Source organism: Hypanus sabinus, chromosome 23 (assembly GCF_030144855.1).
Source record: "Hypanus sabinus isolate sHypSab1 chromosome 23, sHypSab1.hap1, whole genome shotgun sequence".
Taxonomy (NCBI): Eukaryota; Metazoa; Chordata; class Chondrichthyes; order Myliobatiformes; family Dasyatidae; genus Hypanus; species Hypanus sabinus.
In genome coordinates this window covers 52,262,491-52,282,150 of record NC_082728.1, presented here as the reverse complement: position 1 = coordinate 52,282,150, position 19,660 = coordinate 52,262,491, and the positions used below count along the sequence as shown (strand labels likewise).

The 19,660-nt window shown below is 43.6% G+C and overlaps 1 protein-coding gene across 1 annotated transcript in view; it reads left to right on the top strand.

The window, feature by feature from the left end:
* spata20 (spermatogenesis associated 20) overlaps positions 1-19,660 on the top strand; it is a 472,602-nt gene that overhangs the window by 29,914 nt on the left and 423,028 nt on the right. Inside the window, exon 4 of the mRNA XM_059948873.1 lies at positions 11,294-11,448. Coding sequence (XP_059804856.1) covers positions 11,294-11,448 — 155 coding nt within the window. The remainder of the gene's footprint in view (positions 1-11,293; positions 11,449-19,660) is intronic.

The window sequence follows — 19,660 nt, the reverse complement described above, 5'->3', positions numbered from 1 at the left end:
AAACAGCTTCCTCCCACAGGCAGTCAGACTGCTAAATAGCTGCTCTACCTGACTCTGCTTTGGACACTTTTAACTTGCACTAGACACTTGTAACTTGTTTTTAACTGACATGTGGATGTTGTGTTTTACTATTTATTGTTATGTTTATTATTTAGTGTTGTGTTTGTTATGTTATGATTGCACTGCTCCTGGAAAATGCTGTCTCTTTCTGCCGTGCAGAGCTGATGTATGGTTAGAATGACAATAAAGTTTTTGAATCTTGAATCTATGGTGATAGGGGATTCAATGGCAAGGGTAGTAAGAGTCACTGGGTCCTACAAGGTAAGCTCAGGGAGTTGGGTGCAAAGTTAAAAGATAGGGCCTCCAGGGTTGTGGTGTCAGGATTGCTACCGTGCCACATGTGAGTGAAGCCAGAAATAAGAAGATAATACAGTTTAACATTTGGCTCAGGTGCAGGAGAAAGGGTTTCATATTCTTGGATCATTGGGCTCTCTTCTAGTAAAGATGGGACCAGTACAGGCAGGTCAGTTTACACTTGAACTGGAGGGGAAGTGATATCCTTGAGGGAAGGCTCGCTAATGCTGCAGATTTGCCAGAGCATTAGAGTAGATTGTGAAGTGGTTGTGGGGAAAAATGTTGTTAAGCCTACGTACAAAGTCAGGAATTGAAAGGTTGAGCATGCTGAGACTAATGTTCCAAGTTGTGTATATTTCAGTGCACAGAGTTTTGTAGGAAAGATGATAAGCTCAGAGCATGGATCAGCATGTGGAATTATGACATTGTAGACACTATGAGATGTAATTGCAGAAGGGGCTGAACTGGCAGTTCTATGTTCCAGGGTTATGTTGTTTTACATGTGATAGTGTGGGAGGGATTAAAGGGGCTTTAGTAGTCAGGGAAAATATCACGGCAGTGCTCAGACAGGACAAACTGGAGAACACATTTTCTGAGGCTATATAGGTGGAAATGAATAAGAAATAGATAATGACATTAATGGGATTACATTATAAATCATCCAGTTCGTTGAGAGTTTGCAGATTGCTACAAGAAACGTAAGGCTGTTATAGTAGGTGATTTTAACTTACCACATATTGACTGAGATTCCCATATTGTAAAAGGACTGGATAAGAAAGAGTTTGTCAAATGTGTTCTGAAAAGTTTCTTTAATAAATAAAGAGGTCCCAACTGGAGAGAGTGCAATATTAGATTTCCTATTAAGGAATGAAACAGGGAAGGTGACAGAAGAATTTTTAAGGGGAACTTCTAGTGATTGTTTCAAGATAATTATGGAGAAGTATAGGTCTAGTCCTTGGATTGAGATTGTAAATTGCAGAGAGGTTAAATTTGATAGTATCAGAAAGGTTCTGGCAAGTGTGGTTTGGAACTGGTTGTTTTCAGGCAAAGGTGTGCTTGGTAAGTAGTTGGCCTTCAAAAGTGAAATACTGAGAGTACACAATTTGTATGTTCCTGTCAGAATAAAAGGCAAGATACAGGATTAGGGAGCCATAGCTTTCAAGAGGCCCTGGCTAAGAAGAAGAAGGATGTACATAGCAGGTATAGACTGGAAGGAACAAATAATGTACTTGAGTATAAGGAATGTGAGAGAGCACTGAAGAAGAAAGTTATGAGAGTTTAAAGAAGATATAAGATTGTTTTGGCAGACAAGGTGAAATAGAATCCCAAGGGTTTCTACAGATATACAGTTAATTGGGACATATCAGGGCCAGCAGATTTTGGCCTAATTAAGTGGCTGTCCCAATTAACCAGTTTCATGGAAATAGTTAAGGTATAGAAAAGTATAAAACTTGAACTACTGAACTACTGTTTAAATGAGTAACAAATTATATATTTAAGTGAAATACAGAACAAATTAGAACACTACCAATACTGTACTGTGTACTGAATACTGTAGTAGAACACTACTACAGTAACATAAAGTTGAGTATTGGTTTCTAATAGTTATTGACAGTGGAATTCATCCAGAGCGTGATTGATTTTAAATGAACAATATCAGCACAGACACCTAGTGTAGATAATGGACTGCCTTCATACAATGTTTTTGACGATTGCATCTTCCAATCTTCATTTTCATTGTAACATTTAAGATGATTGTCGACATCTTTAGGTTCTTCATAGTGCCTAACTTGTTGAAGTAGTGAAGTTGTTTCATTTTCACTCATAGCCTGTACTGCTCTCCTTGTGTGTGAAGTAAGAAATAAACAATTCAGTAGCAAGAACACAGAGGTCAGATATAGTGTCCGACTTCTGTGAGCTTTACTTGGGCAGCATACACACAATTATGTAAGAGTAAAACTGAGAATGAGCCAGAAAAATACCCTAAGTACTTAATGCAGCAAATTTATTATGATTATGTTACACATTTATAAGAAATTAAGAATATATGAAGCTGGACATATTGATGTCAGCCAGTAGCACGTGAAAAGTTTAAAAAGGCAAGGAATTTTCAATGGCTTTTGATTTGGAGCAAGAAGGCTGCAAGTGAACTGCTGATTTTTTGGAGCAACGGGAGTTTTTTACTACTCGGGTAAAAGAGAGACGAGACTGGGCAGGTGCGTGACGTCAGCCAGTAGCACATGAAAGGTTTAAAAAGGAGACCGCCATATCCAATGGGCAGCATCGGAGTGGGCAGCAGAGAGGTAGCAGAGTGATAGGGCTTTGGCTGAATGGGCTTAGGTGGTAATGGGATGAGGTGAGGTAGGTTTACCTGTGTTAATTGTGGAAAGGAGGTAGTATGTGTGTGAGGCCAGTTTTCTGTGCTCGGTGTCAGATGTGGGGGGTCTTGGAGTCTCCCCAGCCTCCTGGACGGCCATATCTGCACCCAGTGTGTCGAGCCGCAGCTCCTGAGGGACTGAGTTAGGGAACTGGAGATGCAGTTCGATGACCTTCGCCTGGTCAGGGAGACTGAGGAGGTGATAGAAAGGAGTTATAGGCAGGTGGTCACACTGGGGCCTTGAGAAACAGACAGGTGGGTCACAGTCAGGAGAGGGAAGGGGAAGAGTCTGGTACTAGAGAGTACTCCTGTGGCTGTACCCCTTGACAATAAGTACTCCAGTTTGATTACTGTTGGGGGGGGGGGGAACAGCCTACCTGGGGGAAGCAACAGTGGCTGTGCCTCTGGCACAGAGTCTGGCCCTGTAGCTCAGAAAGATAGAGAAGGGAAGAGGAAGGCAATAGTGATAGGGGACTCTATAGTTAGGGGGTCAGATAGGTGATTCTGTGGATGCAGGAAAGATACTTGGATGATAGTTTGCCTTCCAGGTGCCAGGGTCTGGGATGTTTCAGATCGCGTCCAAGATATCCTGCGGTGGGAGAGAGAACAGCCAGAGGTTGTGTTACATGTTGGTACCAATGACATAGGTAGGAAAAGGGAAGGGGTCCTGAAAAAAGACTTCAGGGAGTTAGGAAGGAAGTTGAGAAGCAGGACTGCAAAGGTAGTAATCTTGGGATTACTGCCTGTGCCACGAAACAGTGAGAATAGGAATAGGATGAGGTGGAGGATAAATGTGTGGCTGAGGGATTGGAGCAGGGGGCAGGTACTCAGATTTCTGGATCCTTGGGATCTCTTTTGGGGCAGGTGTGACTTGTACAAAAAGGACGGGTTGCACTTGAATCCCAGGGGGACCAATATCCTGGCAGAGAGGTTTGCTAAGGCTTCTGGGAGAGTTTAAACTAGAATTGTTGGGTGGTGGGAACCGAACTGAAGAGCCTGGAGAAGAGGAGGTTGGCTCACAAACACAGAAAGCTTGTAGATAGTGCGAGAGAGAGAATAGGCAGGTGATAGAGAAGGGACACACTCAGACAAGGTTTGAGATGTGCCTATTTTAACGCAAGGAGTGTTGTGAACAAAGCAGATGAGCTTAGAGCATGGATCAGGACTTGAAGTGATGATATGGTGGCCATTACAGAGACTTGGATGGCTAAGGGACAGGAATGGTTACTTCAAGTTCCGGCTTTTAGATGTTCAACAAAGCACCAGGAGGGTGGCAAAAGAGGTGGTGTGCAGCACTGCTGATCAGAGATAGTGTCAAGGCTGCAGAAAAGGTGCATGCCATGGAGGGATTGTCTATGGAGTGTTTGTGTGTGGAGGTTAGGAACAGGAAGGGGTCATTAACTTTACTGGGTGTTTTTTATAGGCTGCCCAATAGTAACAGGGATATCAAAGAGCAGATAGGGAAACAGATCCTGGAAAGGTGTAATAATAGCAGAGTTGTCATGATGATAGATTTTAATTTCCCAAATATTGATTGGCATCTCCCTAGAGCAAGAGGTTTAGATGAGGTGGAGTTTGTTAGGTCTGTTCAGGGAGGTTTCTTGACACAATATGTAGATAAGCCTACAAGAGGAGAGGCTGTACTTGATCTGGTATTGGGAAATGAACCTGGTCAGGTGTCAAATTTCTCAGTGGGAGAGCATTTTGGAGATAGTGATCAAAATTCTTTCTCCTTTACATTAGCATTGGAGAGAAATAGGAACAGACAGGCTAGAAAAGTGTTTAATTGAAGTAAGGGGAATTATGAGGCTATCAGGCAGGAAATTGGAGGCTTAAATGGATAAGGTGCCACATAGGAGATTGGTGAGTAAAATCAGAGCTCATGGCATTGGGGGTAGGGTTTCAACATGGATAGAAAACTGGTTGGCAGATAGAAAGCAAAGGGTAGCAGTGAATGGGTGTTTCTCGGACTGGCTGGAGGTGACTAGTGGGGTACCACAGGGCTCTGTATTGGGACCACAGCTCTTTACGATTTATGTCAACGATTTAGATGAGGACATTGAAAACTATATCAGGAAGTTTGCTGACGATACTAAACTGGGTGGCAGTGTGACATGCGAAGAGGACGTTAGGAGAATACAGGGAGACTTGGATAGGCTGGGTGAGTGGGCAGATACTTGGCAGATGTCATTCAATGTGAATAAATGTGAAGTTATCCACTTTGGAAGCAGGAACAAGAGGGCAGAGTATTGTCTGAACGGTGTAGAGTTAGGTAAGGGAGAAATGCAAAGAGACCTAGGAGTCCTAGTTCATCAGTCAATGAAGGTGAATGAGCAAGTGCATTAGGCAGTGAAGAGAGCAAATGGAATGTTGGCCTTTATTACAAGGGGAATTGAGTACAAGAGCAAGGATGTCCTTTTGCATTTGTACAGGGCCCTGGTGAGACCACACCTGGAATATTGTGTACAGTTTTGGTCTCCAGGTTTGAGGAAGGACATTCTGGCAATTGAGGAAGTGCAGCGTAGATTCACTAGGTTGATTCCTGGGATGGCAGGGCTGTCTTACGCAGAGAGATTGGAGAGATTGGGCTTGTACACACTGGAATTGAGGAGATTGAGAGGGGATCTGATTGAAACGTTTAAGATAATTAAAGGATTTGATAGGATTGAGGTAGGAAGTATGTTCCAGATGTTGGGAGAGTCCAGTACCAGAGGGCATGGATTGAGAATAAGAGGTCAGTTATTTAAAACAGAGTTGAGGAAGAACTACTTCTCCCAGAGAGTTGTGGAGGTGTGGAATGCACTGCCTTGGAAGACGGTGGAGGCCAATTCTCTGGATGCTTTCAAGAAGGAGCTAGATAGATATCTGATGGATAGGGGAATCAAGGGATATGGGGACAAGGCAGGGACTGGGTATTGATAGTGAATGATCAGCCATGATCTCAGAATGGCGGTGCAGACTCGAGGGGCTGAATGGTCTACTTCTACACCTATTGTCTATTGTCTATTGAAACACATGTTCTCAGGGAAAAGTATGGAAGAAATATGGTAAATATTCAGGGGATATTTGTGTGGAGTTCTGTATAGGTATGTTCCAATGAGACAGGGAAGTTATGGTAGGGTACAGAAACTGGTGTACAAAAGGTTCAGAGAGCTAGGTAATGTTAGATCTAGAAGATTATAAGGCTAACCAGAAGGAGCCTAAGAAGGAATTTAGGAGAGCCAGAAGGGGTCATGAGAAGTCCTTGGCGGGCAGGATTAAGGAAAACCCCAAGGCATTCTACAAGTATGTGAAGAACGTGAAAGAATAGCACCTATCAAGTGTAATAGTGGGAAAGTGTGTATGGAACCGGAGGAACTAGCAGAGGTACTTAACTGATATTTTACTTCAGTATTCACCATGGAAAAGGATTTTGGTGATTGTAGTGATGACTTGCAGCAGACTGAAAAGCTTGAGCATGTAGATATTAAAGAAGGGGATGTGCTGGAGCTTTTGGATAGCATCAAGTTGGATAAGTCACCAGGACTGGATGAGATGTACCCCAGGCTACTGTGGGAGGTGAGGGAGGAGATTGCTGAGCCTCTGGTGATGATCATTGCATCATCAATGGGGATGGGAGAGGTTCCGGAGGATTGGAGGGTTGCGAATGTTGTTCCTTTATTCAAGAAAGGGAGTAGAGATAGCCCAGGAAATTATAGACCAGTTAGTCTTACCTCAGTGGTTGGTAAGTTGATGGAGAAGATCCTGAGAGGCAGGATTTATGAACATTTGGAGAGGTATGATATGATTAGAAATAGTCAGCATGGCTTTGATAAGGGTAGGTCGTGCCTTATGAGCCTGATTGAATTTTTTGACTAAACACATCGATGAAGAAAAAGCAGTGGGTGTGTGTTGCCTCCGTTGGTTGTGGTCGGCCATGGGTACTGCACCTCTGGTAGTCACTGGGAGTGGCTACTCCAGGGCGCAAGCCAGGGCCAAGTTGATATGGAGATCCACCTGTTGTGGAACCCCCTCTCCTTGCTGATGACAGGTCCAAAGGATCAAAGAAAGTCGGTGCAGTTTTGTGCCAGCAGCATCGCAGGAGTTGCCGTGCCGGTGCCGGGTACAGCAGTCAGCCGCCTTCGGGACTCCGACTCCGGATTTTTCACTGGGGTTTACTCCCAAAGCCTTTCCTGTGTGTGGGTATAGCCGCAAGGCAGCAGAGGTTTGAAATCGGAGTTTTCCCTCTCCTGGATGAGCTGCCATCCATGGTTAACAAGCCCCATCTGCCCGGAGCAACTGGTTTTAAGGTGCCAGTGGTCTGCATTTGCCCCTTCTCCTGTCAGTGAGAACAGCTCCGCCAGACATAACGTGAAGGCCAGGAGTTTGGACCTGGTTGTCGTTGGCAAATTTAGCCACAAATCCATTAATCCCATAGTCCAAATCATTGACATACATCATAAAATCAGCGGTACCAACACTGACCCCTGTGGAACTCCACTGGTAACTGGCAGCCAGCCAGAAAAGGATCCCCTTATTCCCACACTCTGTTTTGTGCTGATCAGTCAATGCTCTACCCACACTAGTAACTTCCCTGTAATTTCATGGGCTCTTATCTTGCTAAGCAGCCTCATGTGTGCCACCTTGCCAAAGACCTTCTGAAAGTCCAAGTACACCAGATCTACTGCATCTCCTTTGTCTACCCTGCTTGTAATTTCCTCGAAAAATTGCAGTAGGTTAGTCAGGAAACCATGCCTATCTTGTCATGTGCCTACAGGAATTCCGTAATCTCATCCTTAACAATCCATTCCAACAACTTCCCAACCATTGATGCCAGGCTAACTGGCCTATAGTTTCCTTTCTGCTGCCTCCCACCCTACTTAAATAGTGGAGTAACATTTGCAATTTTCCAGTTATCTGGTACAATGCCAGAATCTATCGATTCTTGAAAGATCATTGTTAATGCCTCTGCAATCTCTGTAGCTACTTCCTTCAGAACCAGAGTGTGCATTCCATCACGTCCAGGAGACTTATCCACCCTGAGCACCTTTGCAGTCGTAATTTTCACTGCAAGTACTTCACTTTCCTGACGCTCTTGAATGTCCGGTATACTACAGATGTCTTCCACTGTGAAGACTGATGCAAAATACGCATTCAGTTCCTCTGCCATTTCTGCGTCTCTCGCTACAATATCTCCAGTGTCATTGTATCTACCCTCTACTCTCTTTTACCCTTCATATACTTAAATAAAGTTTTTAGTACCTTGTTTGATATTAGTCACCAGCTTTCTTTAATAATTCATCTTTTCCTTCCTAATGACCTTCTTAGTTTCCTTCAGCAAGTTTTTAAAAGCTTCCCCATCCTCTGTTTTCCCACTGGCTTTGGCTTCCTTGTATGCCCTTTCTTTGCTTTTACTTTGGCTCTGACTTCGCTTGTCAGTCACTGTAGAGTCCTCCTTCCATTCAAAAATTTCTTATTTGGAATATATCTGTCTTGCACTTCCCTCATTTTTTGCAGAAACTCTAGCCATTGCTGCTCTGTTGTCCTTTTCCAGTCAACCTTGGCCAGTTCCCCTCTCATGTCATTGTAAATCATGTAAGCATTCATTAAATTACCAAGGCTGGTCAAATACGATACCGATAATCAGGAATAACCTTCTACATAATATTAGCACAAAATATGGCTCAGATAGTGTTCTCCTTTATGAACTAAGCCAAAACTTGCAGATGATGATTTACGATGGTGTAAACAAAGAAAAGACAACACAGGATTGTGTAAATATACTTCAGTCTGACTTAAAAAAACCCCGCTGAAATAAAATAACTGCTCTTATAACATGGTCCAACTGGATTTCAGATTTAAAGGTAACAGTGCCTTCAGAATGAATGTTGGCATCTCAATCAGAATAAAACACAGCAGGGCTACGTTTCAAAATAAAAGCCTGAACACGGCAATTTCAGGTATCTCCAAGCCTGAGTGCTTCAAACCGCAGTGAGAAAACAGTTCTGAATTGTCTTACTACTTATTTCTCACATACTGTCGGTGGCAAATATCACTGAATTTTGAACACAAATGCATGCAATTGATGGTATTTAAAAACTGTTTGCTCCAAGCACAGAGTGTCTTAACAGCCACAAAAGTGCACACGATAGGCAGCAATAATGTCCTGTCCTAATGAAGCGGCATAGTGTCCCAATTAAATGAAGGGAATCCCAACTATTTTCTCGATAGGCTTTTTAAAAAAAGAGTTGTCGCAAGTGGCTGTCCTGATTAACTGATGATGGCTGAATGAATTGGACTCCGCTGTGTTAAGAACAAAAGGATAGCAAGGGACAAAATTAATCTCCTTGAAGATCAGAGTCGTTACCTTTGCATGGAGCCAAAAGAGATGGGGGAAATCTTAAAATGGATTTTTTGCATCTGTATTTACTTGGGAGACAGATACAAAGTCTATAGAAATGAGGCAAAACAGCAGTGAGGGCATGGATCATACGCAGATAACAAAGGAGGAAATTTTTGCTATCTTGAGGCAAATTAGAATGGATAAATCCCCAGTGTTTCCTCGAACATTGTGGGAGGCTTGTGCAGAAATTACAGGAGTCCAAGCAGAGATAATTGAAACATCCTTAGTAAAGGGTGAGTGCCAGAGAATTAGAGGATAGCTAATGTTGTTCTGTTGTTTAAGAAAGGATCTAAACATAAGATAGGAAATTATAGACTGGTGTGCCTGACATCAGTAGTGGGAAAGTTATTGGAAGGTATTCTTAGGGACCGGATATATAAGTATTTGGATACACAGGGGCTGATTTGGGATAGTCAATATGGCTTTGTACGTGGTAGGTCATGTCCTAGCAATCTAGAGTTTTTCAAAGAAGTTGTCAGGAAATTTGATCAAGGCAAGTCAGTGTGTATTGTACAATGGACAAAGTCCTGCATGAGAGATTTTTTCTCTTAGAGATATAGCGCAATAACAGGCCCAATGAGCCATTGTTACCCAATTACACGCATGTGACCAGTTAATCTACTGATCCACACAGTTTTGGAATGTGGGAGGAAACTAGAGCATTCAGAGGAACTGCAGTGGTCATGAGGGAACACACCAACTCCTTCCAGATAGCACTAGGAATTGAACATGGATCACTGGCACTGTAAAGTATTATGCTAATCGCTGTAGTACCATGCTGACCCAAATTGGTCAAGAAGGTTTAGTTGAAATTTAGGATGAGGTGGTATATTGGATTAGACACTAACTTCACAGGAGAAGCCACTATCTGGTAGTAGATAGTTCTCTCTGTGTCTAGAGTCCTGTGATTTGTGATGTGCCACAGCGATCAGTACTAGATCATTTGTATTTGTCATCTATATCAACAATCTAGGTGATAATGTGTAAATTGGATCAGCAAATTTGCAGGTGACACCAAAATTGGGGGCTTAGAATACAGCAAGAAAGGCTATCAAAGCTCGCAGGATCTGGACCAGTTAGAAAAATGGTAGATGATACTTAATGCAGACACGTGAAAGGTGCACTTTGGGTGGACAAACCAGGGTAGGACTTGCCCAGTGAGTGGTAAGTCACTGGGGTAGAACAGAGAGATTGGGTTATACAAATTCATAATTCCTTTAAAGTAGTGTCACAGCTAGACAGAGTCGAAGAGAGAGCTTTTGGTACCATTGTTCTCTTAATTTTTTTTTACACAGCTGTATGACCAGTATTTGCTCTGAGCAAGAAATTTTTACACAGCCTGAAAACTGCACAGTACTTTAATAAAACATTATATAGAAGAAAAGTCAAGCTGCATGACAACAAAGGTTACATGCACGGGAGCGTTACAGTTACTCTGCGGCCACACATCAGTGTTGAGGAAACAGTATTTGGCATGTTGGCCTTCATAAATCAAGCTAAAGAATACAGGAATTGGGATGTTACGTTGAAGTTGTTTAAGATGCTGTTTGGAGTATTTGGAGTATTGTGTGCAGTTTTGGTCACCTTCCTACAGGGAAGATAACAATAAGCTTGAAAGAGTGCAGAGAAAAATTATAAGCAAGTTGCTAGGACTTGAGGACCTGAGTTATAGGAAAAGATGGAATAGGTGGACCTTATTCCCTAGAGCATAGGAGAATAAAGGGCGATTTGATGGAAGTATACAAAATTATGAGGAGCATAGATAGGGTAAATGAAAGGATTTTTCCATTGAGATTGGGTGAGACTAGAACTAGAGATCATGGGTTAAGGGTGAAAGGTGAAATGTTTAAGGGAAACATGAAGGGGATCTTGACCTAGAGGGTGGTGAGAGCGTGGAGCGATCCACCAGTGGAAATGGTGGATATGAGTTTGATTTCAGTATTTAAGAGGAATTTGCATAGGTACATGGATGGGAGAGGTATAGAAGGCAGTGGCTTGGGTGCAGGTTAATAGTTCAACATGGACTGGATGGGCTGAAGACCCTGTTTTCCTGCATAGTGTTTTGTGAATCTGTGTATGTTGGCTGGCTATCCAGTTTTTATCCAGTTCTCTCAATTTGTGGAAAATATGTTTGGTGCCATCTCCAGTTGATTTTTTTTGTTGTTTCTTCCCTTTTGCAGTTGGGTATTCCACATGCCATTGGTGCCATGTTATGGAACGTGAATCATTTGAAAATGAAGAGATTGGTCAAATATTGAACGAGAATTTTGTTTGCATCAAAGTTGACCGGGAAGAGCGGCCAGATGTTGATAAAGTTTACATGATGTTTGTGCAGGTGAGCTTACAGCTTAATGAAATTGCTACGGTTTCTTCCTTTTTTTTATTACAACTAGCCATAAAGGAAACAATAAATGCCTTGCACACAGCTATCTAATCTTGGCCCATCCCTTGAGATTTATGACTTGTGCTTTGTGGGCTCTGAGGAGGCCAATGAAACCAGTGGTGGAAGGGCAGACTCTTCCACAGGTGTGACAGATGGCTAACAGGAGAGGTGTGTAGATTGTGAAGTAGTTCACTCTTGCAGCTTGTGGAGAGCCTGTTTGTGCTCTCAATGTACAACCTCAAGATTCTCAATACTATCCCAAACATACCTTCTCCATTTTAAGCAGTCATGGGCCAAGGATTCATTGTGGATGCTGCACTTCTTTAAGGATGCTTTGAGCACATGCTTGAAAATTTTCCTTTGTTCCTTGATCTTATGGTAAGATGGCAGTGCGTTCAGACACAGTGACCTCTTGGGGGCCAACCAAAAGTGTTGTTTTCTTTGTTAAATTTTTTTTTAATGAGAGTAAGACTATTCTGGACTCCAAGAACTAAGGGTTAGCAGGCTTACCGCATCAGTGAGCTGCTTGTTGTTCGGAGTAGCCAGCTGAGTGTCATAGGAGCAGACTGTGGGTCAGAGAAGGAGAAAAGGAACCGGCCCGTGGACTGGTGAAGGAGGGGCCCGACGGCAGGTCAGAGAAGGAGTGGGTCAGCGGATCGAAAGAGGAGCCAGCTGTGGGTTGGAGAAGGAGGTGCCAGCTGTCAGGCTGGAGAATAAGCCGGATTGGGTTCAAAGGAGCTGACCTGGGTACTCTAAGGATCAGAGTTGGTGCATAAAGGCTGCAGGCAGTGTAACTGTGAGTGACTGTCTTTAACAATTCTCTTGCGATCGCAAGATCCTGTTGGACATTGATGATGTAAGATGCCGCAGGCCTGTTTCCCTTGACAGATGGTGAGGCAGCTGCGTGGTCTCAGTTGTAACGAGGACTAGGCCTTAATCCGCGGGCTTGGCTGCTACTGCAGTCTGGGTAAGGAGATGCTAGAGGCGGCAAAGTGTGGCATCTGTGCTTGGTTAGGGGCTGGCCTCTCCTGTCGGTCCTGCTTAAGTGTTCAATTGGGCGAGTGACTGGCTGGATTTCCGGGAACTGTACTATCAATTTGCAGAACATGTCACTTAGGGTCTTGGACAATATACATGTTTTCCTTCGTGTCTATGATTTTATCTCACTATTTTGAATGTGTTGTGTATGTTTTGAACCTTGGCCCCAGAGGAATGCTGTCGCGTTCGGCTGTATCCATGTATGGTTGAAAGATAATTAAACTTGATTTGTTCGTCTGTTATTCTTTTCCCCTGACAGAGCTTGGAATAAAGGCGATGTTTTGTGGAGTCTGACTTTTAGCATGCGGTCTGTGCAGTAAACCTGGTTAATACTACTTGGGCCTGAACAATGAGATTGTTGTTTGGAAGGAGGCATTGGTGCTAATTTGCATGTGTTTGAAGTGAATATGGAAGATTTTATGTATATAACATTAAGGTATTTTTCCAGTGTATTGAGATGCCTTCTGTAGCTATTCCAAGTCTTGGAGGCATGTACGAGTGTAGGGATCATTTCTCCTCAGTAGACCATGTGAACTGTGCCAGGTCTAAGAGTTTGAACTTCAAATCCTGCTTTCTTTAATTGACCAAGTGAATCAGAAAATGGTAGTAGTGCGATAATTCATGTTGGGTAAGATGTTCTCCCAAGGGGTTGGGTATTGGTGGGTCCTCAGGTGGCTGTAGGGGCTGATCTGGGATCTACATACTCTGGTGCAGTGTGGGCAAGGGTAAGTACTGACTGTGGTTGGTGGTTGGGTCTTTTGGTTGTTCAGTCTCTCGCTGTTGCCGCTTGATTTCTGCGGGACATCGGAGGTCGCCTTCATGTACTGTAGCTCCCTCTTGAACAGATTTAATAAACCGTTATTAAGATGGCGGTGGTATCTGGTGACTCTGCGCATGCTCTCCCAAGCAAACTGCCCTATACCCGAGAAACCCTTCTAAACCTCCAATTTGCTAAATCTAGCAAGATTAATAACACCCTAGCAAAGCTTCTGACCTAGCTGGAGATCGCTGACACACCAGAATTGCTTCTTCAGCTCCAGACCACACCTGGACCTGATTGGTGAGGCCTGGTCCGAGGTCCGCCATGTTCCCAGAGACCTGCGTTCTGCTACCGTGTCGGAGCACCTGGAGATGCAGCCCATTCCGACCAGCACCTCTCCAAAGCAGACGACCACACTGATGTGACATCGGAGAACTCCAGGTACCCCAGACACTTTCCCAGAGTGACCACCGCAGAGCCCTGTTGGTGGCCATCCACAACTGCCGGAAGTGAGGCCTCTGCCGTCGACCTTGGAAATCGAACCCAGGGCTTGGCTGGAGCGGAGGCCTTCGCAACCGTGACTCAGTTCATGGACTTGTTTCAGCCGGCAGTCTGGCCCTCTGGGATTAAGTGTCGGCTTCGGGGCCCAACCCGATCGACAGCCTGGGCCCCCGGCAGTTGGAGGTGGCAGCAGAGCCTCCCCCGTCACTCGGCCCGACCTGGAGCGCCCGACGACGCGACCCACCAATCGATCCCTGCGGGACGCGTCCACTAACCTTAAAGAGCTGCCAACAACACATTGCATCGATGGAAACCTGGAAAGATGCGCTATTTACCGAGGAAGCATGGGTATAGAGCTGGGCTGCTGGTCAGATTGAAGCGGAGGGGCTTTAGGGTCTCTCTGCCCACCATCCTACTAGCTAATGTGCAAGCCATAGAGAACAAGGTGGATGATCTTAAAGGGAAACTGACCTACTGCAGGGAGATGCAGAACTGCTGTGTATTCTGTTTCACAGAGACCTGGCTCTTCCCTGCCACCCCCGACTGTGCCATCTGACCAGAGGGATTTTCGATTCATCGGATGGACCACACGGTGTCTTCGGGCAGGACGAGGGGAGGTGGTGTCTACCTGCTGATCAACATTGTGTGGTGCTCGGACACAGTGGCACTGACAAGCTTCTGCAGTCTGGACCTGGAACATCTGTCGGTGAAGTGTCGTTCCATCATGATTGGTTTGATCATAACAACGTGGCAATGGAACAATTTACCTCCAAGAAAAGAAAAACCTTTTGTATCTGGCAGAATGACATCGGCAGCAAGGCCAAAAGAGAAGCTTACTCCAGAGCCAAGACAAATATCTAGTGTAGGGTGAGGGAGCTATAGAATTCTTGGTAGACTGAGAAAGCCCTGGAAATCCAGAGATTGGTAGACTCTGGTGACACAAGACTTCTTCAGTGTCACCAAAGCAGTCAATGGTCCAAGTTACTTAGTATTAAACCCCAAGAGCTCGAAGGATGAGAAGAACTTGCTAAAGGGTTTGAAGGATATCAGTGTTCCATGAAGAGAGCATTTTCAAGAACAACTTCGCCACGATAGCACTGTTGAACCAGAGGCTACTAACCAAATACTCCAGAGACCTGTAAGAGAAGACATGGGGAAACCTCCCAGTATGAACAGATCTGTCAGTGGGTGAGCATCTGGGGGACAGTGATCGCCGCTCCCTGACCTTTAGCATTATCATGGAAAAGGATAGAATCAGAGAGGACAGGAAAATTTTTAGTTGGGGAAGGGCAAATTATGAGACTATAAGGCTAGAACTTGTGGGTGTGAATTGGGATGATATTTTTGCAGGGAAATGTATTATGAACATGTGGTTGATGTTTAGGGATATCTTGCAGGATGTTAGGGATAAATTTGTCCTGGTGAGGAAGATTAAGAATGGTATTGTGAAGGAACCATGGGTGACAAGTGAAGTGGAAAATCTAGTCAGGTGGAATAAGGCAGCATACATGAGGATTGGGAAGCAAGGATCAGATGGGTCTATTGAGGAATATAGGGTAGCAAGAAAGGAGCTTAAGAAGGGCTGAGAAGAGCAAGAAGGCCTTGGCAAGTAGGGTAAAGGAAAACCCCAATGCATTCTTTTGACAAAAGTCTAAGAAAAAGAAGCAGATGGTGGCCATTCAAAACAACTTTAAGACAAAGGAGGGGAATTAGATCTTATTCTCAATCTCATTCTCCTGATTTCAACCAGTAACCTTTGATGCCCTTACTAATGAACAACCTACCAACCTCCACTTCAAATATACCTAATGACTTGGCCTCACAGCCATCTGTGGCAATTAATTCCACGGATTCACCACCCTCCAGCTCAAGAATTTTTTTCTCATCTCTGATCTAAATAAATGCCCTTCTATTCTGAGGCTGTGCCCTTAGATCCTAGTCTCCCCATTATGCAGTAGATAACATCCTCTCCATGTCCACTTCTTCCAGACTGTCCAATATTCTACAGGCTTCAATAAGATCCCTGCCATTCCTCTGAACTCCAGTCAGAGGAGGTCCAGCGCCATCAACCACTACTCATACATTAACCCTTTCATTCCCAGGATCGTTCTCGTAAACCTCTGTCGAACCCTCTCCAAAGTCAGCACATCCTTTCTCAGATAAGGGGCCCAAGATGGTTTACAATACTCCAAGTGCAATCTGAACAAAGCCTTATAAAGCCTCAGCAATACATCCTTACTTTTATATTCTAGTCCTCTTGAAATGAATGCTAACATTGCATTTGTCTTCCTCATCAGCAACTTAACTAGTAAGCTAACTTTTTGGAAATCCTGCACAAGTTTTCTACACCTGATTTCTGAATTTGCTCATTCAAAGTGATCATGACTGAACTTTTACCTGTGTCACTTTCCTGTCCAATCTCATTTCCCTTCATTTTCTTAATATGCAAAAATCAATCTTGCTCAATGATCAGTTCATTCTGAAGCTGCCATTTCTGACAATATAATATTGACCAACGTTGGTCAGGCACTGCAGAAAATCTCTGTCCAACACCATGGTTATGTTTACATCCATACAACAGGGAACACAAGTTGTTGCTTTATACTTCTCAACCAAGAGACAGCAGTCCACAAAGTTGCAGTATTTCCTTAGTAATAAGTAAAAAGTCAACCTGGATTTTGGGCTCAAGCTTTTGAAGTGGCTCTTGAATCCATGGCCTTAGGATCTCAGGCAAGAAGGTCACTAGTGATACTAACTTAGAACTTTCCATCCTCCAGAAGTGAATTGCCAAAGACTTAATAACAATGGCTGATGTCTCAGCTGTTTATCTTTAACTCAGTTTCTTCAGAATGTGAGGATCACTGGCAAGGCCAGAATTTAATGCCCATCCTTAAATGCCCTCAAGAAGGTGGTGAGCCACCTTCTGGAACCTCTGTGGACTTTCTGGCAAAGGTATTCCCACATAGAATTTGAAGATTTAGAAGATGAAGGAAGAACAATATGGTCACCCAAAACCAGAAGATGCACAAATTGGAGGAAAATTTCCAACAGGTGATGTTCCCATGTGCCTGCTGCCTTCGTCCTTGGTGGGAGAGATCACAGGTTATGAGGTACAATTCAGGGCAAGCTGAGGTGTGTAAATGCAGTGCATAATGTAGCTGAGATTATGAGGTGGAGAATGAACGTTTGGAGTAATCAATGAGGTGACAATCAAGTGATCTACTTTGTCCTGGATGGTGTTGGACATTGACGATTATTGATGCTATATTTATTCAGCCAAGTGGAAAATGTTCACTCTCCTGCCTTCCTTTGTAAATACTGGAAAGGCCCTGCAAAGTCAGGAATTCAGTCATTAACCACATGATGCTCAATCTCTAACCTGGACTAGTAACTACAGTTTTGATGTGTCTAGTCCACTTGAAGATCTTGTCAATGTTGAGCCATGGGATGTTCAAAGTATGTTTATCATCAAAATATGTATTTCATATACAACTATGACATTCGTCTTCTTGCAGGCAGCCATAAAACAAAGAAATACCATAGAACCCACTGTAAAGAAAAACACACAAAGACCATCAAACACCCAATGTGGGAAACAGAAAATAAATTGTGCAAACAATTAAAAACAAATAACACACAGAACATGAATGGCTGAGTCCCTGAAAGTGAGTACACAGCCACGGAGCCAGTTCAGCACTGCAGCCGGTCATGGAGCTCAATGGCTGAAGGCCACAGTCACGGAGCCCTGTCAGTGTTGCAGTTGGTCCAGAAGTCCAATGGCTGAAGGCCGCAGCCACAGAGACAGGTCAGTGTTGCAGTTGGTCCAGAAGTCCAATGGCTGAAGGCCACAGTCACGGAGCCTTGTCAGTGTTGCAGTTGGTCCAGAAGTCCAATGGCTGAAGGCCATAGTCACAGAGCCAGGTCAGTGTTGCAGTTGGTCCAGAAGTCCAATGGCTGAAGGCCACAGCCACAGAGACAGGTGAGCACTGAGGTGAGTAAAGCCTCTCAGAGTAGTGAGCAGAACACCAGTTCGTCCTTCACCCTTGATGCCTTAATCTTTTAATTCAGCTCGGCACTTAAATCAGCTAAACGCCATTTTGTTTTCCGCTCTCGGGCTCAAGCCCCACCACTTTAATCCAGACCAAAGTTTCAATCCAGACCCAAGTCCGCTCCAGCAATGGCAGCCATGGCTGTACATGCATTCTCAAGAGTCCAATTTGCTGAATGCTTCAGGATACCGCAAAAATGCCAGGTCGTTCAGATGGTTAAAAGCACAACTCCCAAAAGGAAATTACAGGCTGCAGACTCCAGTGATTGTCGGCCACAAAAGTGCGATTAATAGAATAGCTAATATCTTTGTTTTCTGCCTGCAATGGATGTGTTTGGCAATGACATGCTTAAGGTAAAAGAATCCTTAGGGGCCTGTGATCATATGATCAAATTCACCTTGAAATGTGAGGAGAAGCTGAAGTCAGATGTATCTGCATTAGAGTGGAATAAAGGGGATTAGAGGCACGAGAGAGGAGTTGGCCAGAAATGATAAAAGAACACAAGCAGGGATGGCGGTAAAGCTGCAATGGCTGTAATTTCTGGAAACAAATTGGAAGCCACAAGGTATACAGTATGCATCCCAAAGAGGAAGAAGTATTTTGAAGGAACGATGACACAACCATGGCTAACAAGAGAAGTCAAAGCCAATATAAAAGCCAAAGAGAGGGCATGTAATAGAGCAAAGATTAGTGGGCAGTTAAAGGAGTAGGAAGCTTTTGTAAAAAAACAACAGAAGGCAACTAAAAACAGTAATTAAGGTAAAGATTGAATATGAAAGTAAGCTAGCCAATAATATTAAAGAGGATACCAAAAGTTTCTTCAGACACATAAAGTGTAAAAGAGAGGCAAGAGTGGATATTGGACCGCTGGAAAACAACGTTGGAGAGGTAGTAATGGGGGAAGCAACAAAACAGCGCATGAACTGAATAAGTATTTTGCATTAGTCTTTACTGTGGAAGACACTAGCAGTATGGTGGAAGTTCCAGGTGTCAGAGGGGAAGACGTGTGTGAAGTTACCATAGCTGGAGAGAAGCTTCTTTGGAAACTAGAAGGTCTGAAGGTAGATAAGTCACCTGGACCAGATGGTACACACCACAGAGTTCTGAAAGAGGTGGCTGAAGAGATCGTTTAAGCATTAGTAATGATCTTTCAAGAATCTTTCAGAAGACTGGAAAATTGCAAATGTCACTCCACCCTTCAAGAAAGGAGGGAGGCAGAAGAAAGGAAATCATAGATCAGTAAGTCTGACATCTGTGATTGGGAGGATCTTGGAGTTGATTATTAAGGATGAGGTCTCAGGGTATTTGGCGACACAAGATAAAGTAGGCTGTGATTGTCGTGGTTTTTCGTGCCTCACAAATGACCAGGAGACGCAGAGGATTCTTCAAGAAGGGTTAAACTTTAATTTGCAAATCAAAGCTGAGACAGTCATTGAGCTAGTCGCTGATTGCCCACCGATCCCCGGACACAGCATTTTTTTTTATCAATCTCCTGGTCCAGTTTCACACGTACCACACGTACGTCCCATTGACTTAATCATGTTCTAATCTACATCTCTTAGCTACCTCTCATTAACACACCATAGTCTTTTACATTCCTAAGATTTCATTCTCTAGCAAATAGCAAGTTTACATTCTTAATACTTCGTGACTTAATCATGTTCTAATCTACATCTTTTAGCTACCTTTCATTAACATTCTTAATATTTTATTCTCCTGCTAAATTGGGTAAATGCATAGCAAGCTGACTACAAAGTTTTGGTTACACAGCAAATAATACAACTTTTATACTCCATAATATTTTTATACTCCAATA